Source organism: Bufo bufo, chromosome 2 (assembly GCF_905171765.1).
Source record: "Bufo bufo chromosome 2, aBufBuf1.1, whole genome shotgun sequence".
NCBI lineage: Eukaryota > Metazoa > Chordata > Amphibia > Anura > Bufonidae > Bufo > Bufo bufo.
This window is the reverse complement of record NC_053390.1, coordinates 53374694-53400681: the sequence shown is the minus strand read 5'-3', so window position 1 is coordinate 53400681 and position 25988 is coordinate 53374694. Positions and strand designations below refer to the sequence as shown.

Here is a 25988-nt window from a genome sequence, read left to right as displayed (position 1 = left end):
TCCATCAATCATCTTGTTAATTATCCAAGGTTTTGGGCATATTCTCCATTATAGACTGGGTTCTGGTTTTTATGCTTACTATTTATCCAGTAATAAGCTCCAGACTTGGTCAGTGATTTTGGATACCACTGTATACACCTATCCAAGGTCCCGAAGATCTGCCACATTTTAGAAGAACATACTCCATTAAGAAGTTGAAGAACCCCTTTAACCCCTTAAGGACCTAGGATGTACCGGTACGCCCTATTTCCCGAGTCCTTAAGGACCCAGGACGTACCGGTACGTCCTGACTTAAAATCGTAATTCCGGCGCCGCGGGGGTTAATCGGAACGGGATTTCGGCTGAAATCATTCAGCCGGCATCCCGTAACAATGCAGGGGGGGGGGGGTCATTTGACCCCCCCGTATCGGCGATTGCAGAAAACCGCAGGACAATTCAGACCTGCGGTTTTCTGCGTTTCCGGTCCATTCGGGGGTCCTGTGACCCGATGAACCGGAAAAAGACTGCGATCGTTGGCGTAATTATACACCACCTATCGCAGTCCGAGGATTTGAAGAGGCGGTGCTGGCTCTGGTGCTGAATGCCGCTGTCCAGGGTGCTGATTGGTGCAGGGGAGAGAGGCGCGAGATTCAAACTTCCTGTGCTCCTCTCTCCCCTCCTCTTCCTGTCCAGCACCCTGACCGTGCAGCATCGTCCAGCACCAGCTCCTGTGTCCCCCTAATCGCCATCCATCACCCTCCTGCACCCATCGCCACCCAGGTAGGTTAGAGTCAGTGAGGGAGAGGCACCGTTAGGCAGGGAAAGAAGGGAAAAGTAAGTTAGGAAAAAAAAAAGAAAAAGTACTTTTATTCCAAACCTCCATCTATCCATCTAACCCTAACCCAGACCCCTCCTGCCACCCAGTTTTTTTTTCAGTAACCCACTGGTGAATTTGATGGTGGAGCAGACGAATATGTACGCCCAACAGTTCGTCGCTCAAAACCCAGGCTCAGTTTTGGCTAGACCCGGTGGCTGGACGCCGGTCAGTGCAGCCGGAATGAGGACATTTTGGGGCCTCGTGCTGCATATGGGTCTAGTCCAAAAACCCAGTGTCAGGCAATACTGGAGTGGGGACGTCCTATACCAGACCCCACTGTACAGTATGGTCATGATACGTCACCGGTTTGAGGCCATCCGGAAATGTCTGCATTATTCCGATAATGCAGCATGTCCACCCCGAGGTGATCCTGCCTATGACCGGCTGTATAAGATACGGCCGGTCATCGATCACTTTGGGGCCACATTTCAGCAGGCCTACGTACCTGGAAGGGAGGTCGCGGTTGATGAGTCTCTCGTTGCGTTCAAGGGGAGACTCAGTTTCCGCCAATATATTCCCACAAAGCGGGCGAGGTATGGCGTGAAGCTATACAAAATTTGTGAGAGTGCCTCAGGGTACACTTACAAATTTTGTGTGTACGAGGGGCGAGATTCCCGTATTGAACCCCCAGAATGTCCCCCCACTCTGGGTGTTAGCGGGAAACTCGTGTGGGACCTTATGTACCCACTGCTGGATAATGGTTACCACTTGTACGTGGATAACTTTTATACCAGCATTCCCTTGTTCAGGTCCCTTGCCGCCAGATCCACGTTCGCTTGTGGGACCGTGCGGAAAAATCAACGCGGCCTCCCTGCCTACCCCCTCCAGGTACCTATCCCCAGGGGTGAGACCCGTGCCCTTACCAGTGGAAACCTGTTGCTGGTCAGGTATAAGGACAAGAGGGATGTCCTTATGCTGTCCACAATCCACGGTAACGGCACCACCCCAGTCCCTGTGCGAGGTACCGCGGCAACGGTCATCAAGCCCGATTGTATCGTCGACTACAATCGGTATATGGGAGGAGTTGATCTCTCTGATCAAGTCCTCACGCCATATAACGCCACGCGCAAAACCCGGGCATGGTACAAAAAAGTTGCGGTCTACTTGGTACAGGTTGCCATGTACAACACTTTTTTGTACTATCCCGAAGCGCTGGCAGCACAGGGACATTCCTCCAATTCTATGAGGCAGTCCTCAAGGACCTGATCTTTTCGGACCGGGAAATAGCAGGCCGGAGTACCTCGGGAATTGGAGGCGCCCGGATCGTCCCTGGCCAACACTTTACAGGTGTGGTCCCCCATACTGGAAAGAAGGGACGAACCCAAAAAAAGTGCAGAGTGTGTCACAAGAGGGGGATACGGAAGGACACCACTACTCAATGTGACACGTGCCCAGATCATCCGGGCCTCTGCGTTATCAATTGCTTCAGGGAGTATCACACTTCCATGGAGTACTAAATTTTTATAATCCTCAACAGTCCACTAGAGAACATAAAACACTATGGCTCTCAGACTTTGGAGACACGGAAACAATTTTTCTTTCCCCAAAAAATATTAGTTTTAGTGCAGGCATCCTCAAACTGCGGCCCTCCAGATGTTGTAAAACTATAACTCCCAGCATGCCCAGACAACCTACAGCCATCAGCAGGGCATGGTGGGAATTGTAGTTTTACAACATCTGGAGGGCCGCAGTTTTAGGATGCCTGCTTAGTGTCTCCAAAGACTGAGAGCCATACATATTGGGCATCGTCGCGTGCGTAAAAGTCGTCGCTATACAAATAACTTTTGACCAAACGCCTCGGATGAACGGTGTTAAAAATATAAAATAAAAACGGTGCCAAAACACCCATTTTGGGCAAAATTTCAATTTGAATCCATTTTGCCGGTAATAAAGCAAGGGTTAACAGCCAAACAAAACTAAATATTTATTGCCCCGATTCTGTAGTTTGCAGAAACACCCCATATGTGGTCGTAAATGGTTATATAGCCACACGGCAGGGCATAGAACGAAGGGAACTCCATACGGTTTCTGGAAGGCAGATTTTGATGGACAGTTTTTTTTTTGACACCATGTCCCATTAGAAGCCCCCCCTGATGTAGCCTAGACTAGAAACTCCAAAAAAGTGACCCCATCTAAGAAACTACACCCCTCAAGGTATTCAAAAGTTACTTTACAAACTATGTTAACCCTTTAGGTGTTCCACAAAACCAAATAGTGAATGTAGAAACAATTTTAGAATTTAAATTTTTGTTACATTGCCTCAAAAAAGAGTAATATAGAGCAACCAAAAATCAAATTTACCCCAAAAATAGTCCCAGAACAACAACCACCTTATCCCGTAGTTTCCTAGATGGGGTCACTTTTATGGAGTTTCTACTCTAGGGGTGCATCAGGGGGCTTGAAAGGGTACATGGTGTAAATAAACCAGTCCAGCAAAATCTGCCTTCCAAAAACCATATGGTGTTCCCCTTCTTCTATGTCCTGCCGTTTAGCCAAATAGTAGTTTACGACCACATATGGGGTGTTTTTGCAAACTACAGAATCAGGGCAACCATTTTGAGTGTTGTTTGGCAGTTAACCCTTGTTTTACTCCTGGAAAAAATTGATTATATTGGAAAATTTTCCAAAAAATAGAAATTTCAAAATTGTTTCTCCATCTGCCATTAACTCTTGTGGAACACCTAAAGGGTTAACAAAGTTTGTAAACCCAGTTTTGAATACCTTGAGGGGTGTACTTTCTTAGATGGAGTCACTTTTTTGAAATTTCTATTCTAGGGGTGCAACAGGGGGCTTCAAATGGGACATGGTATAAACAAAACCAGTCCTGCCAAATCTGCCTTTCAAAACCCATATGGTGTTCCCCTCCTTCTATGTGCTACCGTTCGGCCAAACAGTAGTTTACGACCACATATGGGGTGTTTTTGCAAACTACAGAATCAGGGCAACCCATTTTGAGTGTTGTTTGGCAGTTAACCCTTGTTTTACTCCTGGAAAAAATTGATTATATTGGAAAATTTTCCAAAAAATAGAAATTTCAAAATTGTTTCTCCATCTGCCATTAACTCTTGTGGAACACCTAAAGGGTTAACAAAGTTTGTAAACCCAGTTTTGAATACCTTGAGGGGTGTACTTTCTTAGATGGAGTCACTTTTTTGAAATTTCTATTCTAGGGGTGCAACAGGGGGCTTCAAATGGGACATGGTATAAACAAAACCAGTCCTGCCAAATCTGCCTTCCAAAACCCATATGGTGTTCCCCTCCTTCTATGTGCTACCGTTCGGCCAAACAGTAGTTTACGACCACATATGGGGTGTTTTTGCAAACTACAGAATCAGGGCAACCCATTTTGAGTGTTGTTTGGCAGTTAACCCTTGTTTTACTCCTGGAAAAAATTGATTATATTGGAAAATTTTCCAAAAAATAGAAATTCCTAAATTGTTTCTCCATCTGCCATTAACTCTTGTGGAAGACCTAAAGGGTTAATAAAGTTTGAAAAAACAATTTTGAATACCTTGAGGGGTGTAGTTTCTAGAATGGGGTCATTTTTGGGAGGTTTCTATTATCTAAGCCTCACAATATGACTTCAAACCTGAACTGGTCCATAAAAATGGGATTTTGAAGATTTCTGAAAAATTTCAAAATTTGCTTCTAAACTTCTAAGCCTTGTAACATCCCCAAAAAATAAAATATCATTCCCAAAATTCTACAAACATGAAGTAGACATATAGGGAATGTAAAGTCATCACAATTTTTGGGGGTATTACTATGTATTACAGAAGTAGAGAAACTGAAACTTTGAAATTTGCTAATTTTTCAAAATTTTTGGTAAAAATTGTATTTTTTTATGAAAAAAAATCACTTTTTTGACCCAATTTTAGCAGTGTCATGAAGTACAATATGTGACGAAAAAACAATCTCAGAACGGCCTGGGTAAGTCAAAGCGTTTTAAAGTTATGAGCACTTAAAGTGACACTGGTCAGATTTGCAAAAAATGGCCTGGTCCTTAAGGTGAAAATGAGCCCGGTCCTTAAGGGGTTAAGAGAAAGTGGTGCACAAATTAGACACATCCCTACACAAAAACAACTGATATTAAACAGGTTACAAATAAAAAAATGTATATTTTTATTAAATACACAATGTGACATAAATAAAAAGGGACATGATACATTAAATGTAAAGTGTAGTCTACCCCTGAGGAGATAATATCAAAATACATATACGAGGGAAATAACAGGGATCATAAGGATGCTATATCCCAATAGAAAATGATAATTGATGAAGTAATAAACTGATTCTTATGTATTCATGCTTTCTTATATATGAATTCATAGTTCTCAGTACACTAATAATATTAAAGTGCATGTGCAAATGTACATACAAGTCATTCCCTCATATATAGTGACAAACAAGTGTTACATGCCCATTATAGGGAAATACATATGTGAGGGAAGCAACAGGGGTCCTATGAACACAAAAACCCACAAAGGAACCATAAGTGGCAAAATAACTAATTAAATCTTATGAATTCATATATCAGAGAGGATAAATACAGAGTCCCTAACATAATAATGATGTTAAAGTGCATGTGCAAACATATAACTGAGTTGTTCCATCATATAGCGTAACACACAAGTATCACATACCCATTGTAGGGAGGTTCACCTCAGCAGAGCGCGCCCCCCAGAGGAAGGCATCACCGAAACGCGCGTCGGGGTGTGCGGCTCTCCTGAGGTGAACCCCTCCCTACAATGTGTATGTGATACTTGTTACTTGTTGTCACGACCGCTATCCCAGCAGCAGTCGTGTCGCACCAGACGGAGGGGAAGGGGGACCCTTATCTACGGATGGGAATAGTATGGCCACCCCTGACTAACCCTAAGCTGGCACCTGTCTGCCCTGATACCCTAGACGGGGTGTGAACCCGTGCGGCGAGCAGGATGCCTAAACCCTCAGTCACCCTAACAAGCCTAGAGTGGGGAAAGGCCGATGGGAGCACTAGTCACCATCACTCATGTCTAGGAGAACAGCAGGAGAAGACAGCAACAAACAAACTATAGCAGAGATAGACTTATCCAGTCACGAGCAGAGAAGGCGATCCCAATCACGACAGTCCACGCCGGACAAGAGCTCCACAGCAACACCATCAAACGATCTCCTTCAAAGGTCAGAATAGAACTGGAAGTAAGGACTATATCTGGCAATGACTGGAAGTGAAACTGAAACTAATATAGTAGCTGGGAGTGGCAGACAGGACTCACCTGAGAAGGATGCCTACAAACTCCCAGTCAGGACAAAAAGGTTCACAAGGCAAAACCCGGATGACATACCCTGAACCATGGAGCAAACTCACAAGCTATCGCGAGTAGCAAGTCGCTGCGACCTTCTCCTCCCAGACCTGTCTGGATCAGTCACAGTCATGACAGTACCCCCCTTTCTACGAGGGGCCCCCGGACCCTCAAGACCAGGCCTCTCCGGATGGGAGCTATGAAAAGCCCGAATGAGTCTGTCCGCTTTTATCTCTGAAGCTGGAACCCACATTCTCTCTTCGGAACCATAACCTCTCCAGTGCACCAGGTACTGAAGAGAGCAGCGAACATATCGTGAGTCAACAATCTTTTCTACCTGAAACTCAAGACTGCCATCAACAACCACCGGTGGAGGCGGTAGTGGCAATGGTTCAGGAGGTTCTACATATCTCTTAAGCAGAGATCTGTGGAAGACATTATGGATCCTTAGAGTCTGAGGTAGCTCCAGACGAAAAGCCACCGGGTTTAATGATCTTAATTACCCTATAAGGACCAATAAATCTCGGACCTAATTTCCACGAGGGAACCTTCAACTTGATATTTCTGGTAGACAACCACACCAAGTCATTCACCCCAAGGTCCGGACCTTCAGAGCGCCTCCTATCAGCCACACGTTTGTATCTACCACCAATTCTCTTCAAACTTTCTTGCACACTCTGCCACACTGAAGAAAGTGAAGACGCAAATCGTTCCTCCTCGGGAATCCCAGACGGCCCCCCCTCACTAAACGTACAAAACTGAGGATGGAAACCATACGCACCAAAACATGGTGACTTATCGGTGGATTCTTGACGACGATTATTAATGGCAAACTCGGCTAACGGTAAATAAGATGACCATTCCTCCTAATTTTCGGAAACAAAGCATCTCAAATATGTCTCTAGGTTTTGATTGGTACGTTCAGTCTGACCGTTGGACTGTGGATGGAAAGATAAAGAAAACGACAGATGAACCCCTAAACGAGAACAAAAAGCTTTCCAAAATTTAGAAACGAATTGGGTACCACGATCCGAAACAATATCGGAAGGGACCCCGTGAAGCTTCACGATGTGGTCAATAAAAACCTGAGCCAGTGTGTTAGCATTAGGCAATGCGGCAAGAGCAATAAAGCGCACCATTTTACTGAATCTGTCAACCACTACAAGAATAACAGTTTTCCCCGCTGATACTGGTAGATCCGTAATGAAATCCATTGATAGGTGCGTCCAAGGCCTGTTGGGGATGGCTAGAGGTAAAAGATGCCCTGCCGGACGAGTATGATCTACCTTAGAACGAGCACAGGTAGCACATGCAGACACAAAATTCAACACCTCCTGGCGCCACTTAGGCCACCAGAACCAACGAGACACTAATTCAGAGGTTGCCCTACTACCTGGGTGCCCTGCCAGTGTGGAGTTATGGTGTTCTTTTAGTATCTCCAGGCGTAAATTTTCTGCCACAAACAGTTTACCCGAGGGGCAGGAGGCCGGGGCGTCCCCCTGAGCCTCCAACACCCTCCCCTCTAAACCTGAGTGTAATGCAGAGACCACCACCCCCTTTTGCAAAATGGGCTCTGGTACCTCAACATCACCCCCTCCAGGAAAACTTCGAGACAATGCATCCGCCTTAGTATTTTTTGCCCCCGGGCGATAGGTTATTACAAAATTAAACCTAGTAAAAAATAACGACCACCGAGCCTGTCTAGGGGTGAGACGTTTAGCAGACTCCAGATATAATAAGTTTTTGTGATCAGTAATCACCGTGACGGGATGAACTGCCCCCTCCAAAAAATGACGCCACTCCTCAAAAGCCAAATTAATAGCCAAAAGTTCCCTGTTGCCAATATCATAGTTCCTTTCTGCAGTAGACAATTTCTTCGAAAATAAAGCACACGGACGCCATTCACCAGGGGACGGGCCCTGAGATAGTACCGCTCCCACCCCCACCTCTGATGCGTCAACCTCTACAATAAAAGGAAGCGAGACATCTGGCTGTACGAGAATAGGGGCCGAGGTGAATCTCTCCTTCAGAGATTCAAAGGCAGTTTTGGCTGCATGTGACCATTTGGAAAAATCGGATCCCTTTCGGGTCATGTCCGTCAGTGGTTTGACCACCAAGGAATAGTTCTTTATAAACTTTCTATAAAAATTGGCAAACCCCAGGAAGCGTTGCAATGCCTTCAGGTTCTCAGGCAGATCCCAGTCTATAATCGCCCGGACTTTCTCTGGATCCATGCGGAAACCTGAATCTGACAACACATACCCCAGAAATGGCAGTTCTTTTACGGCGAACACACATTTTTCTAACTTAGCAAACAATTTGTTGGCCCTTAATATCTGCAGCACTTGTCTCACATGGATCTTATGTGTATCCAGATCCGGGGAATAGACCAGGATGTCATCAAGATATATCACAACAAATCTCCCGATAAGGTGACTAAAAATATCGTTGACAAAATGTTGGAATACCGCAGGCGCATTAGTAAGACCAAATGGCATGACCAGATTTTCATAATGCCCTTCCGGGGTAATAAAAGCCGTCTTCCACTCATCCCCCTCTTTGATGTGAACCAGGTTATAGGCTCCTCTGAGATCCATTTTGGAGAACCATTTAGCACCAGCAACCTGATTAAAGAGGTCGGGAATGAGAGGAAGAGGATAGGGATCTCGGATAGTTATCCGGTTTAATTCCCGGAAATCCAGGCAAGGACGTAGGCCCCCATCTTTCTTTTTAATGAAAAAGAACCCTGCAGCCACAGGTGAAGAAGAGGGTCTGATGTGTCCCTTAGCCAAACTCTCCGAAATATAATCTTTCATAGCCTTCCTCTCCGGGCCGGAAAGATTGTATAACCGGGTTTTAGGTAGTTTTGCCCCAGGTAATAGCTTAATCGGGCAATCATATGGACGATGAGGTGGTAACCCCTGACAACCCTTCTCAGAGAACACATCCATAAAATCTGACAGAAAGGCAGGTAAAGATGTTACAGAGAGTGTAGAGCACCTACTACTCAAGCAGTTGTCCTTACAATGTTCACTCCACTCCACAATCTCCCCGGCCTGCCAATCCACCACTGGATTGTGAGTCACCAGCCAGGGAAGCCCCAATACCATAGGAGCCGGAAGACCGTCCAGGACATAACACGAGATATGCTCTTTATGGAGGTCCCCTACCTGCAGATGGATATTATGAATGATCTGAGTTAACTCTTTCTGAGTAAGAGGGGAGGAGTCGATGGCAAAAACAGGAATAGTTCTGCGTATCGGTTCTGGAGTAAAACCCAGAGCCTGAGCAAACCGTGAATCCACCAAGTTGACCCCCGCCCCACTGTCCAAAAAGACGGAACAGATCTCAGTCTTATTGCCCGCCTCAACGGTAGCGGACAACAAAAACTGAGACATGCGTATGGAGGAAACGAATACGCCCAGACTGTTATCCTCCGCACAATCTGGGGACTCTAGTTTTCCGGCGGCTCCTTTGTTTGTGGTCTCTTGGGTTCTGAGGGACAAACCTTTACAAAATGACCCCTCCCCCCACAACGAAAACAAACCTCTGACCTACAGCGGAACTTAGGAGGATTCACCCGTCTAGTGGCGCCCCCTATTTGCATTGGTTAGACTGGATCATAACAAACCGATCCCTGCCCTATAGAGGCCTCCGTAAAATTTAATAGTCTCTCCCTGAGTCGTCTGTCGATTCTTATGGACAGAGACATAGCAGCCTCCAGAGACCCAGGGACCTCGTATACCGCCAGCGCGTCTTTTAATTTTTCAGACAACCCCTGGCAGAACTGACTCCTAAGGGCCGAGTCGTTCCATAACGTATCAGTAGCCCACCTACGGAATTCGGAACAATATAGTTCAGCAGACCGGTTCTCTTGCCGAAGTCTACGTAGCTTAGACTCAGCCAGTGAGACCCTGTCCGGGTCATCATATACGAGACCCAGGGCTTCAAAAAACTCCTCCACTGATCGTAAGGCCAGAGAGTCTGATGGTAGGGAGAAAGCCCAAGCCTGCGGATCTCCTTGCAGGAGAGAAATTACAATGCCCACCCGTTGTTCCTCACCGCCGGAGGATCTAGGGCAGTGATGGCTAACCTTGGCACTCCAGCTGTGGTAAAACTACAACTCCCAAGATGCCCCCCTTGCTTGGCTGCTCTCAGAACTCCATAGAAATAAATGGAGCATGCTGGGAGTCGTAGTTTCACCACAGCTGGAGTGCCAAGGTTAGCCATCACTGATCTAGGGCGTAACCTGAAGAACAATTTGAAAGCTTCTCTGAAGGTTACAAATTGGTCTCTCCCTCCTGAGAACCTATCAGGTAAAGCCACTTTTGGCTCAGGAGTACCTTGGTTTCCCATAGCAACAGTGGAACCCAAGGATTGCTGCTGCAGCACTGTTGCTTATAATCCTGCCACTTCAAGGGATAATCCCTGTAATTGTTTCGCCAAAACTGTAACCGGATCCATAGTGGAACAGTAAAATACAAAGCAAAACAGCAAGCAAAAAAAAAAGAAATGTCACTTTTTTTTTTTTTTTAAAAGGTAAGATATACTGTCGCGACCGCTATCCCAGCAGCAGTCGTGTCGCACCAGACGGAGGGGAAGGGGGACCCTTATCTACGGATGGGAATAGTATGGCCACCCCTGACTAACCCTAAGCTGGCACGTCTGCCCTGATACCCTAGACGGGGTGTGAACCTGTGCGGCGAGCAGGATGCCTAAACCCTCAGTCACCCTAACAAGCCTAGAGTGGGGAAAGGCTGATGGGAGCACTAGTCACCATCACTCATGTCTAGGAGAACAGCAGGAGAAGACAGCAACAAACAAACTATAGCAGAGATAGACTTATCCAGTCACGAGCAGAGAAGGCGATCCCAATCACGACAGTCCACGCCGGACAAGAGCTCCACAGCAACACCATCAAACGATCTCCTTCAAAGGTCAGAATAGAACTGGAAGTAAGGACTATATCTGGCAATGACTGCAAGTGAAACTGAAACTAATATAGTAGCTGGGAGTGGCAGACAGGACTCACCTGAGAAGGATGCCTACAAACTCCCAGTCAGGACAAAAAGGTTCACAAGGCAAAACCCGGATGACATACCCTGAACCACGGAGCAAACTCACAAGCTATCGCGAGTAGCAAGTCGCTGCGACCTTCTCCTCCCAGACTTGTCTGGATCAGTCACAGTCGTGACACTTGTTAACTCAGTTATATGTTTGCCCATGCACTTTAACATCATTATTATGTTAGCGACTCTGTATTTATCCTCTTCCATATATGAATTCATAAGATTTAATTAGTTATTTTGCCACTTATGGTTCCTTTGTGGGTTTTTGTGTTCATAGGACCCCCGTTGCTTCCCTCACATATGTATTTCCCTATAATGGGCATGTAACACTTGTTTGTCACTATATATGAGGGAACGACTTGTTTGTACATTTGCACATGCACTTTAATATTATTAGTGTACTGAGAACTATGTATTCATGCTTTCTTATATACGAATTCATAAGAATCAGTTTATTACTTCATCAATTATGATTTTCTATTGGGATATAGCATCCCTGTTATTTCCCTCGTACATGTATTTTGATATTATTTCCTCAGGGGTAGACTACACTTTACATTTAATGAATCATGTCTCTTTTTATTTAATAAAAAATATATTTTTTATTTGTAACCTGTTTAGTCTCAGTTGTTTTTTGTGTAGGGATGTTTATTGTATACTGAGTAGGTTTTTATTAGGGTCTGTTACCGTGCCCAGTACTATATCTGGGCTAACATTTGATTTTAATGTTTTGTAACCTGTGTATGCTAATTGTTATAAACTTCCACATCTTTTGATAACACTGTATAAGCTTTTTTTCCTATTTTTTATCCTTAGCCATCGATTTCTTGGAGAAGATTTTGACCTTCAACCCAATGGACCGTTTGACAGCTGAAGCCGCACTACAGCATCCATATATGACTCCATATTCCTGTCCGGAGGATGAGCCAATATCCATGCACCCCTTCCGCATTGAGGATGAAATTGATGATATTTTACTAATGGAAGCAAGTCAGAGCCAGTTATCCAACTGGGACAGGTGGGATTTGGTTGTCCTCCATATTTAAAAAGTCATTCTTAGGCTGCTTTAATGCAAAGATTTTTAGTGGCATTTTTCTGCACTTTTGTGATTTTAGTGACAAATTGTTGCGCCTGTTTTATTTTCAGCAATTTTTTGATCATAAGCACTTATTCTGGTGTTTTTTTAATGGTAAAAAATGCTAGTGCATGGACCTTGAGCGCTATTATACCACTAATGATTATGTAATGTAGAGCAGAACAGTGAAGTCAAGAGACACAATAAATGTTCTTGACGACCACTGGGACAACTCTTTAAAAATGTGTTCCATCTTGACTTGGGAGCTTCTGTATCCACCTTGGTGGATGGAATATGCCCTTTCTGGCAGGGTATACATGTGATGACATCTCCAAAGGTGGCCATACACTTTAGATAGAAGTAGGTTGGTGGTTGAACACTTGTTGAAGGAACAATTATCTGGTTACCAATTATTTTCCAGACATGACCATACTCCATTTAGTCCACTACAACGGTGCAAACTGGCCACACATGTTCAGTGATGTCAAGCAAAGGACAAACAGTTGTTCTCTGAGGAAAGTTATTTTACAAAACAGTTGTTCGTATAGCAGCCAATTGCACTATATATAGTCAAATGCTAGTGACCGTTGGCCAAAATTTTTAAATATAGAGGAAATCGTCCATTTTGATCAGCTTTAGACTAATGTTTATGGTCAGTCATTTTCTTCAGCTCTTTCCTGACAACATTTTTAGTGCTTAGTGTCAGGTTCTAACCATTACATGGGGAGGGAAGTCCACTCCGCATGAGAATGGGTAGACCCAATAGTGATTTTTTTGGTGGAACATTTTTGGTACGTTGGATACATGCATACATTGGCTACTTTATTGAAGGGGTGGTCAACCCTAGTAAAAAATTATATGTTAATAGAAGGATGGGACCTGAAGTAAAGAAATCGAGAGCTAGAGCAGCACTGTCAAGCACAGCTCTTCTCTGGAATACCTCCAACTAACGTTAAAGTCAGTAAGTTTACATTGAGGTTCTCCAGTTCATTGCCAGAGGTACAGCTGTAGTTCTCCAACAACATAGCATAGATAATGTGGTGACCGTTTTAAACAAACCTGCAATCAAAAAATTGAAACCAAAAAAATCAAAAAGAAGAAATAGATTTCTTTTTATCTCTAATTATAATTTTTTTTTCATAGGTATCAAGTGAGTTTATCCTCGGACATGGACTGGAGACAAGATCAGAGCCTTGGTATGAGTGATGTCCAACGTGATCCCCGTGCGGGGTCAGGATCCCAGGCAGAAGAAGCTCAAGTTGATCCTCGAAAATACTCTCAAAGTAGCTCAGAAAGGTTCCTAGAACAATCCCACTCCTCAATGGACCGGGTTTTCGAGGGAGATTGTGGAAGGTCATGTGAGTATAAAGTAGGGTCTCCATCCTATCTGGATAAACTACTATGGAGAGACAACAAACCCCACCACTATTCAGAACCTAAACTAATATTAGATCTTTCCACCTGGAAACAAACCACTATCCCACCCACAGGTGACCTTGCACGGGAAGAAGAGCCATCCAACCTCTTTTTGGAAATTGCTCAGTGGGTCAAGAGCACCCAGATAGGTCTTGAATGTCCAGCGAGCCCTGTTTCTGAGACACAAGAGGACCATGAACAGTGTCAACCATGTCCTCCTCCTCACACTCCAAGGGATATCGCTAAGAATGCTGAATCTTCTTTTGATCTGGATGTTTTTATTACCAGGGCACTCAAATTATGTACTAGCCAAGAAGAAATGGCAGACAACAAACTCAACGATATCAACGGGGCTTGTATTTCCGAACACCCGAATGATATAGCACAGAAGGAAGTATTTCAGAAGGACAGGTGGTAGGACAAGTGGTGGTTGGACCATTGTATGGGATTATTTTGCTAAAGTATTTACGATAATTTGTGGGCAGTATGATGGAAAACTCCACTGAGCACATTTTTTAAAGCCAAGATATTGCATCTTGTATCGATGATATGATGTAACCTACAAAGACACCTCAAACATCTCAGATAACAGTTGAGATTGAAGGCGGTCACATTTTTCTTAGTATCTGTATACGGCTGATGTAACCTCATTGCATAGCAAAACTTAATGCCTTTTATTTAAAGGCTCGCAAAAATTACTGCTCAATATTTGATGCCTTAGGCCTCCTGGAAACGAATGTGTGCACCCCGTGGCCGTGCTGTGGCCCGCAAATTGCAGGCAGCAATGCTCGAACCCCGACAGTGGGGCAGCCGCAGAAGATGGCGGACCCATTCCCCTGAATGGGTCCACGATCGGGCCGTTCCGCAAAAAGATAGGACATGTTCTATCTTTTTGCGGAACAGAAGTATGGGACGAAACCCCACGGAAGTACTCCGTAGTGCTTCCGTAGGGTTCTGTGCTTCCATTCCGCACAGTTCCGCATCTCCGGATTTGCGGACCCATTGAAGTGAATGGGTCCGCGGATTGCACACGGAACGGTGCCCGTGTATTGCGGATCCCCAAATGCGGTCCGCAATACGGAAACGGGCAGCACACGTTCGTGTGCAGGAGGCTTTACAGTAATACTTGATGAAAGGAGATAGCATTTATTGATTTTTCTGGTGCAGATACAATTGATCAGAGATTTCCTGATACTACGTTGACTCCTTAGGCTCTTATATATCATCTATCAAAATTTCACCAACTAAAATGTACCATAACGTAAAAAGATTATATATTATCACTGTGTCCAAAAGTATCCAAAAGATAGAAAGTGTTCAGAATTTAAAGCAAATTTTAACATAATATTAATAATATATTGAGAGCATAGGGGGGGGGGGGCAGTTTTTTTCATTGTTATAGACGTTTTAACCCTTAATTTAAAACTTCAAACGTAAATTGAATTGGGTGATAAAAAATATACAAAGTAAAAGCTTATGTAGGTTGTATATTTGCAGCACGGAAATATATTCTACAAACTATTGCCATTTCCAATTGCCAATTGCCATTTTCATTGCTAACCCGATTGTATTCTAAATGATATAACCTGATATTTCAAAAATTATTTCTGATGTTAAACATTAACAAAGTACAGTTTTCATTGTTTTTGATATTTATTGGATTTTAATATATACATATAGAATATTTGAAAGGATAGTCTATTTTCAGCAGATGAATGTTATCCTTTGCGTAATGGCAGCAAGCAAAGATCTTGAAAAGTGTAGGGAATTGGTACATCAGAAAATTGCATACTTAAAGCATAGGCAGACTAGACACTTGGCAGGAACACAGATGAGGCAGACGAACAGGGTTCGCTTAAACACAGACAGAACTGAAACTAGAAATGCTGGATGACACGGGCAGGTGCAAGCTGGAGCACAGAGGGGAAGAAACGCCGGATAAACACTGGTAAATCTCAAAAGCACAAGACTATCAGAACACCTTTGCTGGTCACCAGGGAACCTAAAGCTCAGGCACCCTCTGACTGGGGAGGGTGCCTTAAATACCCAAGGACCCACAGCCATAGGCTGGAAGAAGATTTGGAAGCACACGCACTGGCCGTTTAAGAGGCACGTCCTAAGGAGCCAGAGGCAGCAGCATTGTGAGTAGCGTGGGTATCATGCCTGCAGGGGAGAGTAGGGCAGTGGCGGACATAGCCAGCTGACTGTCATACAGTATAAGGAATAACTTTCATTAGCTGAAACTGTAATATCCCTTTAATTCATAAAATCATTTGAATAGCTAAATCCTGAGCAAGTTAATCAAAGGCTGGTTTCACATTGTTGTAATATGGCCCGCCGTACTAATTGCACGCAACTCAGATATCCGTAGAACATCAGTACTAAAAAGTCAGAGGAACTGGTCTTCTTGTATTTTCTCTTTTTTTCCTGAAGTCATTTCTCTATTCATCCCACAGGCTTTTTCAATTAGAATGACTTGAACAAGGAATCCTCTGCATTAAATACTGCAGATTCACCCTTCAGTCAGCATAAATTTTTCATCATAATCAACACGAGGAGAGGGATGTTAGGGAGGTAAGATGTTGGTTGCATTTGCTTGAATGAAACTATTAGGTGTGATTAAACTGCCTCGGGAGAGGTGTTAGAACAGCATTGTAAGTGGTAGACAATAGATGTCGCACCCCTCCACCTCTCTTCAAGCTTGGTTTCTCCAATTTAACATAAATTGCTTATTTCACATCTCTTTTGAACTAGTCCTCCTCTGTGTCTAAGATGCTGTTACAAGGCTGTTCTAACACCTGTCCCCAGGCAGAATAATCATACCCAATAGCTTAAGTCATGCAAATGCAATCTACAGTCTTACCTTTATGAGGTCCTTGACCTTGTATTGATTATGATAAACAGATTATACTGACTGAACGATGAGTCACCAGTATTTAATGCCAGAGATTACTTGTACAATTCATTCTAATTGAGAAGGCCAGTCAAATGTCTAGTGATTACTGACTTATTACTACTGATATACCACAACCTGGATGAATGAGAACCTTCACAGACATATCCATAGTATCCGATGAAGATGTACTGTGAGTTGGGTTCAGTAGAATCACGGGGGAGGGTCTCGGTATTGAGGCTGGAATACAGAGTTTAAACTGTGGCCCATGTTATGTCCATGTACTGTAGAACCAGCCAAAATCAAATGTTTTCTGGATTTTCTGATTTCCTGCCTGACCTTTAGTAGGCGATAACAATTTTATTCACTTAGATTCATTCAAACAATGAGGAGTCTAAAAAACGGACAGGATAGATTTTCCGTTTTTTTGTAAAAATATTCTGCTGCTTTGTACTGATTTCACTACAGTTTTGCTGACTTTTCAAATAAGGTTTTAGATAACTGTAATAAAAATATGAATTACCGGTAAACAGCTCTAATAACTCTGATATTTTGGCAGAAATCTTGTTTTTATTGGGACAAATGTATTTGTTTATAAAAACAGACGTAGAAACAAAAAAGATAAAATAAAAAACATTTTCTATGTATGAAATTTCAGTAATATGGGGGCCTGTATGTCAAAAATGTCTGCGGTGGCGAGAGATGCCATCATTTAGGGGTCTTTCACACGAGCGGATGCCCTGCGTGAAATCCGCTGCGTGAAAGAATGCCAATCTGCGCTCTAAACAGCAGAGACACGGAGCAGTAACATGATTGATAATGCTCCGTGCCTCTCTGTGATCTTTTTACTACAAAATCACAGTGAGATAAAGTTGTCACCGTGATTTTGTAGTAAAAAGATCACAGAGAGGCACGGAGCATTATCAATCATGTTAATGCTCCGTGTCTCTGCTGTCCAGAGCGCGGATTGGCTCTCATTCACGCTGCGGATGACACGCATAGCATCCGCTCGTGTGAAACAGCCCTTAGTCTTTCAAAATGGCACAATTAACAAGGGATTTTCTATAAAAATAAAAAAAAACATGGTGATTCAAAGCCTCACTATTTTCAAGATTGCTTGCTGTCATTGTATGGTGAAAATTCATGTTTACATCCAAAGGCTCGAAGGCCAACCTGACCTAGTCCTACTCACTCAGCAGAGAGTTTGCAAAAATTGTATGCAGACTAATAATACTCCCTGAGCTAAAAAGCCTGGATGTCAGATTCAGAGGTGCACCATTCATGAGGCATGTTCAGCCCCTTGCCTCAGGTGGGGCTCTGCTAGGACCGCAGGAAGCAGCAGCTTAGCCTTCAGCCCTGCACGCCTACACAGCTCTGCATCAGGTCTGCATCAGGTCTTTGGGGATTATTGTACGCTGCAGTTTTGTCACAGTTTTTGCTAAGATTCACAAAAAAATGGTGACAAAAAATGATGTACAGTAATCTCTAAGCATAGATATATGTAGGAGAGGATAAAGGAACTTTGGCCTTATGTGCATATCACAGTGCAGATTTGAACCTGTGACACTGGCTGACCTGTTACATGCAAAAATAGTAAAACAGCAGCACTCTCTTGTCTCATTAATCCCTTTATTCCATCAAATTCATGCAACGTTTCGACCTGGACGGTCTTTTTCAAGCAACTGATAATACATCATTACCAGACTTAAAGGGAACCTGTCACCTTGATTTTGTGTATAGAGCTGAGGACATGGGCTGCTAGATCGCCGCTAGCACATCCGCAATACCCAGTCCCCATAGCTCTGTGTGCTTTTATTGTGTAAAAAAAAACGATTTGATACATATGCAAATTAACCTGAGATGAGTCAGAGCTTGAAAATGTGACTCTTCTCTGGTCACACAAGTAAGATATGACTCTTTTATGTTAATTTGCATATGTATCAAATCGGTTTTTTTAACACAATAAAAGCACAGAGCTATGGGGACTGGGTATTGCGGATGTGCTAGCGGCCATCTAGCAACCCATGTCCTCAGCTCTATACCCCAAATCCAGGTGATAGGTTCCCTTTAAATACCCTCCTTCTAGGAGGAGCTAACACACATGTCAAAAAAACGTGTCAAGAAAACAACAATAATAAAACATGGAGCTGGCACATATGTCAGAAATAGTAATACATCATGGACACTTCTTGCAAATGTAAGGATAAGAATCATGCCAAAATTTGTAAACATATATATAAGTAATAGTCATCACTTACTTTGGTAACCCTTGTGGACTGCTGGTGGGGGTAAAAAAACGGGATAAGTATAGTGTAATAATCGGCATGTCTGTCCCTTGTGTCTGCGCAGGCGTGCAGATGCTTGCAGAGGCAGGGCGCGCGCCCAAAAACTTAGAGTCGCGGCGTCTCCTGGTGCCCAGTGCGCCTGCGCGTCAGAACGAGTCTCCTGGAGCCCAGTGCGCCTGCGCGTCAGAACGAGTCTCCTGGTGCCCAGTGTGCCTGCGCGTCAGAACGAGTCTCCTGGTGCCCAGTGCGCCTGCGCGTCAGAACGAGTCTCCTGGTGCCCAGTGCGCCTGCGCGTCAGAACGAGTCTCCTGGAGCCCAGTGCGCCTGCGCTTCGGAACGAGGCTCGCGTCTGCGCAGAGGACAGACAGCAGTGCGCAGGCGCACTAGTAGGCCGCTGTCCAATGTCCCACTGCGCAGACGCCAATAGCGGAGCTCGCGCATGCGCAGCAATGCGTCGTCAGCCGGCGTAATACCATCACATTAGATGCGTACTCCCCTAAGCGATATCTAGTGAGTCGTACTCATTGAATCGCATGAGGGCATGAGAGCACTAAGCCCGCCATTGCGTTTGGTAAACGTCGGCCCTTCCTTCAGTAGGGTGACTGTTTACCATGTACATCCATCCTTTAGTGGGGGTACTGGTGTCCTATCCCTAGGTCCCCCATTACCTCCGGGGGTTGCCATTCATACCAGCCCTAGTACCCTCTACTGCAATGAAAACACATGCTACTCAAAATTTTGGTGCAAAAAAAATATATATTTCGAGGGATGCATGTTTGCTGTCACCTAAATAAAAAACCAAGCTGTGTTTTAGGAGGGAAAAGTTCCAAACCTCAGTTAGAGCCAAAGATAAGCCCAAACTCAGTGCCCCTCATGTGATAATAGTCTGATAATGTGATCAAAATACATCTACCAACGTCCAACAGGTTGTTAAGAAGGGGGGGGGGGGGGGTCTCTGTCACTGTGTCCTTGCCCACCAGACGTCCACTCGGGGTCCAATCTGTTAGAAAAGACATAAATTAGTCTCTGAAATCATAACCAGCGGTTAGGTACAATACTTAAATGACATTGTGTAATATTCGATACAAAGGGCACAATATTCCTTCTGGATTTAAAAGAGGGAGCCAATCCTGAAATCCCTATTTAAACCATTCGGTTCGAGCGTTTGGTTCGAGTTCAAAAATCCATTTTAATTCAAGTCTCTTGAGTTTCTTTTCCCTATCTCCTCCCCTTCTCTGTGGAGGTATACCGTCTATGATATGAAAGCGTAGTTGCGACACGTTATGTTTGAGTTTTAGGAAATGTTCTGGTACCGGTGGTTCTTCATTCTTTTTCCCAGCGAGCAATTTGCGTATCAAGTAGCGGTGTTGGTTTAGTCTATTCCTCATTTCCTGTGTCGTTTCGCCCACACTGGCACTGCAGAGTGTATATAACATAATCTGACTTGCAGGTGTAAAACCCTCTGATCGGGAATCTTTTGCCAGTTCTGGGATGTGCGAAACTGTCCCCCTTAAGCATACTGTTACAATTGCAACAGCTTAGGCACGGATAACAGCCTTTCTTTTTTATCACCGGCCCTTCATAGATTTTAGTGTCAGCCCTTATTAATCTGTCCCCTAGGTTCCGGGACCTCCTATAGGATGAGTGGTGCTGATTGGAATTCAGCTATATCCGGGAATGTCTCTTTGAGTATATGCCAATTGGACTTGAGGACTTGAACAATTCGTCTGCTTTGGGTGGTATGTGTAGAGACGAACGGTATCCTCTTTTTCTTGTTGAGTGCTCGTTTAGGGCCCAGTAGCTCTCTCCTTTGGTATTTTTGTACCCTTTCTTTATGTCTGTTGACCAGACTTCTGGGGTATCCCCTTTCGTAGAATTTATGGCACATTTCATCTAGACGATGTTCTAAAGTATCGTCATCTGTGACAATGCGTTTAACCCTTAGCAGCTGGCTGTACGGTAAAGACTCCTTCATAAAATTTGGATGATCACTCTGAAATAAAAGCATGTTATTTCTGTCTGTGGGTTTGACAAACAGGTCAGTTCTTAACTGGTTCCCAGCAATGTAAACCTTCGTATCCAAGAACTGTAGCTGTGTCTGTGAGGATACCAGAGTGAACTGTAATTCTTCATGGATGGAGTTGATGTACCTCAAGAAGTCCATCAGTACCCCCAATGCACCCTCCCAAAGGAAAAAAATGTCATCTATATACCTCATCCAGCCTACCACATGTGCGTAGTGGCTGGATGGGTATATAATCTCTTCCTCGAATCTGCTCATAAAAATATTGGCATATGTCGGGGCCACATTGGACCCCATAGCGGTCCCGCGCTTCTGGATGTAGTAGGTGTCCTCAAATAAAAAATAATTACACGTCAGGACTACTTCTAACAGTGCTAGTATGAAATGTGATTTTTCGTTCTCCATTTCGTCCCTGGTCAGGGCCCATTCAATGGCTTCTAGCCCTTTAGTGTGGTCAATGCTTGTATACAAGCTCACCACATCGAATGAGGCGAGGTAGTCTCCTTCGTTATACTCCAGCTGTTGTAGTTTCTGTAGAAAGTCCGTTGTGTCCTGAACATATGATGTAGCAGATGTGGCGTAATCCCTTAGATATTTATCCAGGAAGGTTGCTGGTGAGGAAAAAACTGACCCTATCCCAGACACTATTGGTCGGCCTGGGGGATCTAGAAGGTTTTTATGGATTTTGGGCAGGGCATACAGTATGGGCGTAACTGGCTGTTCAGTCAGTAAATATTCATGTAGTTTTTCATCGATCAGGTTAGTGGCATAGGCATCATCAACTAGTAGTTTAAACCTTCTCATTATGGCGAATTTATAAGGTATACCCTTAGTGCTGCTACACCATCTATCTTTTGTTGACCTGTTACATGTGCACTTGGCAGCTGAAGACATCTGTGTTGGTCCCATGGTCATATGTGTCTGCATTGCTGAGAAAACTGATGTTTTAATGTATGCAAATGAGCCTCTAGGAGCAACAGGGGCGTTACCGTTACACCTAGAGGCTCTGCTCTCTCTGCAACTGGTGCGCCCTCTGCAGTTTGATTGACAAGAACAAGCATTATGACTTTTTTTTCCCACTGTTGCAGAGAGAGCTGAGCTTCTAGGTCAGGGGTGTCAAACTCGTGGCCCTCCAGCTGTTGCAAAACTACAACTCCCATCATGCCTGCACATCCTACAGCTATCAAAGGATGCTGGGAGTTGTAGTTTTTTTTCTCCAACAGCTGGAGGGCCATGAGTTTGACAACGAGGCTGCAGGTGTAAGGGCTCGTTCACACGAACGTGTGCTGTCCGTTGCCGTATTGCGGACCACATTTGCGGATCCGTGTGCATTCCGCATCACCAACCCATTCACTTCAGCGAGTCCGCAAATCCGGAGATGCGGAACGGAACACTACGGAAGCACTACGGAGTGCTTAGTGGGGTTCCGTTCCGTGCCCCCGCACCGCAAATAGATAGAACATGCTCTATCTTTTTGCGGAACGGAGGGATCGCGGACCCATTCAAGTGAATGGGTCCACGATTCCCATGCGGCTGCCCCACGGACGGTGCCCATGCATTGCGGACAGCAAGTTGCGGTCCACAGCACGGGCTTCACACGTTTGTGTGAATGAGCCCTAAGTCAACTCCCTGGTTGCTCTCTCTCTCTGTTGTGAGAAGTATAAGATCTGTATGAATTTTTGATCCCATTCATTGATGGCAAGCAGAAGTCTTGAAAATAGTGCGGAATTAAAATATAAAATATATTGGAAAGTAAAACATATCTATAAAACTGGAAAATTCCTTTTAGTCTTTAAGGTCATTGTGCCTCCTATTGCTCATACGTAAGGAGACATCCTCACCGTCAAGAAGATGATGTGCAGACATTTTTACACATTTATAAAAATGTGTGAAAATATGTTATTTGGCGCAGAAGCTCTCCGATATTTATAGGAATCGGCAGTATATGAGTCTGTCTGGTCTTGCATTAGATAATGCTGTGGGGATCTATAAGACTGGGGCGTGTAGGAAAGCTTCTTATGAACAAAGATTTCCAACCAAGAGATATTTCTATCTGTTATTCCTCTTCATTTGTTACATTGTACCGAACAGGGTTTTCAAGCAGCTTTGTTTTTTGTTTTTTTTTGTTTTTTTCTTTACATACAGTGGGATGCGAAAATTTGGGCAACCTTGTTAATTGTCATGATTTTCCTGTATAAATCATTGGTTGTTATGATAAAAAATGTCAGTTAAATATATCATATAGGAGACACACACAGTCATATTTGAGAAGTGAAATGAAGTTTATTGGATTTACAGAAAGTGTGCTATAATTGTTTAAACAAAATTAGGCAGGTGCATAAATTTGGGCACCACAAAAAAGAAATGAAATCAATAATTAGTAGATCCTCCTTTTGCAGAAATTTCAGCCTCTAAACGCTTCCTGTAGGTTCCAATGAGAGTCTGGATTCTGGTTGAAGGTACTTTGGACCATTCCTCTTTACAAAACATCTTTAGTTCATTCAGGTTTGATGGCTTCCGAGCATGGACAGCTCTCTTTAAGTCACACCACAGATTTTCAATTATATTCAGGTCTGGGGACTGAGGTGGCCATTCCAGAACGTTGTACTTGTTCCTCTGCATAAATGCCTTAGTGGATTTTGAGCAGTGTTTAGGGTCGTTGTCTTGTTGAAAGATCCAGCCCCGGCGCAGCTTCAGCTTTGTCACTGATTCCTGGACATTGGTCTCCAGAATCTGCTGATACTGAGTGGAATCCATGCGTCCCTCAACTTTGACAAGATTCCCAGTCCCTGCACTGGCCACACAGCCCCACAGCCTGATGGAACCACCACCATATTTTACTGTAGGTAGCAGGTGTTTTTCTTGGAATGCTGTGTTCTTTTTCCTCCATGCATAACGCCCCTTGTTATGGCCAAATAACTCCATTTTAGTTTCATCAGTCCACAGCACCTTATTCCAGAATGAAGCTGGCTTGTCCCAATGTGCTTTAGCCCACCTCAAGCGGAGAAAAGGCTTCCTCTGCATCACTCTCGCATACAGCATCTCCTTGTGTAAAGTGCGCCGAATGGTTGAACGATGCACAGTGACTCCATCTGCAGCAAGGTGATGTTGTAGGTCTTTGGTGCTGGTCTGTGGGTTGACTCTGACTGTTCTCACCATTCGTCGCTTCTGTCTATCCGAGATTTTTCTTGGTCGGCCACTTCGAGCCTTAACTTGAACTGAGCCTGTGGTCTTCCATTTCCTCAATATGTTCCTAACTGTGGAAACAGACAGCTGAAATCTCTGAGACAGCTTTCTGTATCCTTCCCCTAAACCATGATGGTGAACAAGCTTTGTCTTCAGGTCATTTGAGAGTTGTTTTCAGACCCCCATGTTGCTACTCTTCAGAGAAAATTAAAAGAGGAGTGAAACTTACAATTGACCCCCTTAAATACTCTTTCTCCGAATTGGATTCACCTGTGTATGTAGGTCAGGGGTCACTGAGCTTACCAAGCCAATTTGAGTTCCAATAATTAGTTCTAAAGGTTTTGGAATCAATAAAATGACAACAGTGCCCAAATGTATGCACCTGCCTAATTTTGTTTAAACAATTATAGCACACTTTCTGTAAATCCAATAAACTTCATTTCACTTCTCAAATATCACTGTGTGTGTCTCCTATATGATATATTTAACTGACATTTTTTATCGTAACAGCCAACGATTTATACAGGAAACGATTAACAAGGTTGCCCAAACTTTCGCATCCCACTGTATGCCCATAACACAAAACAAACAATGTACACAAAATATATCATTTTCTAATTTGTTTTATGCATCAATTCCTCCCAATTTTTAAAATCTCTGCTTTCTGTCATTCAATAGAAACCTTCATAATTTAGCCCCAATGGATACCATTCTATCCGGGTCATGTGATGGGCACACAGTTGCACGGCTTGTTACACTGCAGTTATCAGAGGCGACACTCACATCTGCATTGTGCTGTCCGGTTTTGAGATCCGGCACAGGGTCTCAAAATCGCAGCACAATGCTTCCGTTTTGTCCTCGTTCATTGTCAATGGGGACAAAGCTGAATAAACCGGAACGCTGTGCACCAGAATGCATTCCGTTCCAGTTTGTTGAGTCCCCATGCAAGCAGGGTTTTTGTGTGCGGCATGGGAAACTGAAGAAGCTGGATCCAGCACCAAAAACCATGTAAGTCAGTGTTCCGGATCCGTTTTTTCGGACATGAAAAAAACTTTTCCAGCGCCCATTGACTTACAATGGTTTTAGTGCCGGATCCGGTTTCTTCTTTTTCAATATAATACAACCGGATCTGTTCTGAACGTAGGCAGACGGTTGTGTTATTCAAACAGGAGCATTTTTGCTTTTGTTTTGAGATACCATGCCGGATCTCAAAACCGGACAGCAAAAACGCAGATGTCCTAAGTAGCGTCAGAGCTCTTCTTTTAAATGACAGCAAGCAGAGATCTTGAACATTTGTGGAATTTATTCAGAAACGCTATTAAAAAAAATGATGATGATGACCCCTGAGGAAAAAACATAAGAAGTTTATAACCCAAGACATAAAAAAACAAGCCATTATACCTCCATTTGCGCAAAATTGCTAAGAAGTGAGGGGGGCAGCATATACATAAGGTAAAATGCTACTTTCACTGCACCCAACTCTATAGAGCTATATGTGGGGTTTCAATGCAATCTAAATTATTTTTACCTACTGTAATCATTGAGATGAAGCGTATCTGTATAGCGTATTATTTAGTATGACGGTGTCATTCAGCCGGAAATTTTACCGGATGTGAGTCGGTGCTGCTTGACATAAGCCAGTAGGAGACCAGACCGTATCATCCAATGCTACCTTGTATGGATGGGGCCGTGTTCTGCTAATGTATACAATGTTCTCGCTGTGGGTTGTGATATTGTGCAGTGGTTGAAATCCATGTCAATTCTAATATGAATTGTGCAAATAGGAAATCTCCTAACAGAATCTGATCTATTAAAAATAATACTTGCAGTGCAAAACTGGAGTTGTCGTCTTTATTTATAATGGAGTCAAATAATCCGCAAAGGGGTACGCCTTTAATTC

The 25988-nt window shown here is 43.8% G+C and overlaps 1 protein-coding gene across 5 annotated transcripts in view; it reads left to right on the top strand.

Annotated features, from left to right (window-relative positions):
- Nucleotides 1-14384, top strand: part of MAPK4 (mitogen-activated protein kinase 4) — a 129527-nt gene extending 115143 nt beyond the window's left edge. For 3 of the 5 annotated variants that reach the window (XM_040421087.1, XM_040421089.1, XM_040421088.1), the window contains exons 5-6: nt 12027-12228; nt 13429-14119. In XM_040421087.1, the coding sequence (XP_040277021.1) occupies nt 12027-12228; nt 13429-14119 (893 nt within the window). Of the gene's footprint in view, nt 1-12026; nt 12229-13428 lie in introns of all 5 variants that reach the window. The other 2 variants (XM_040421091.1, XM_040421090.1) reach the window with 1 other exon arrangement.
- The last annotated feature ends 11604 nt before the right edge of the window (nt 14385-25988 follow it).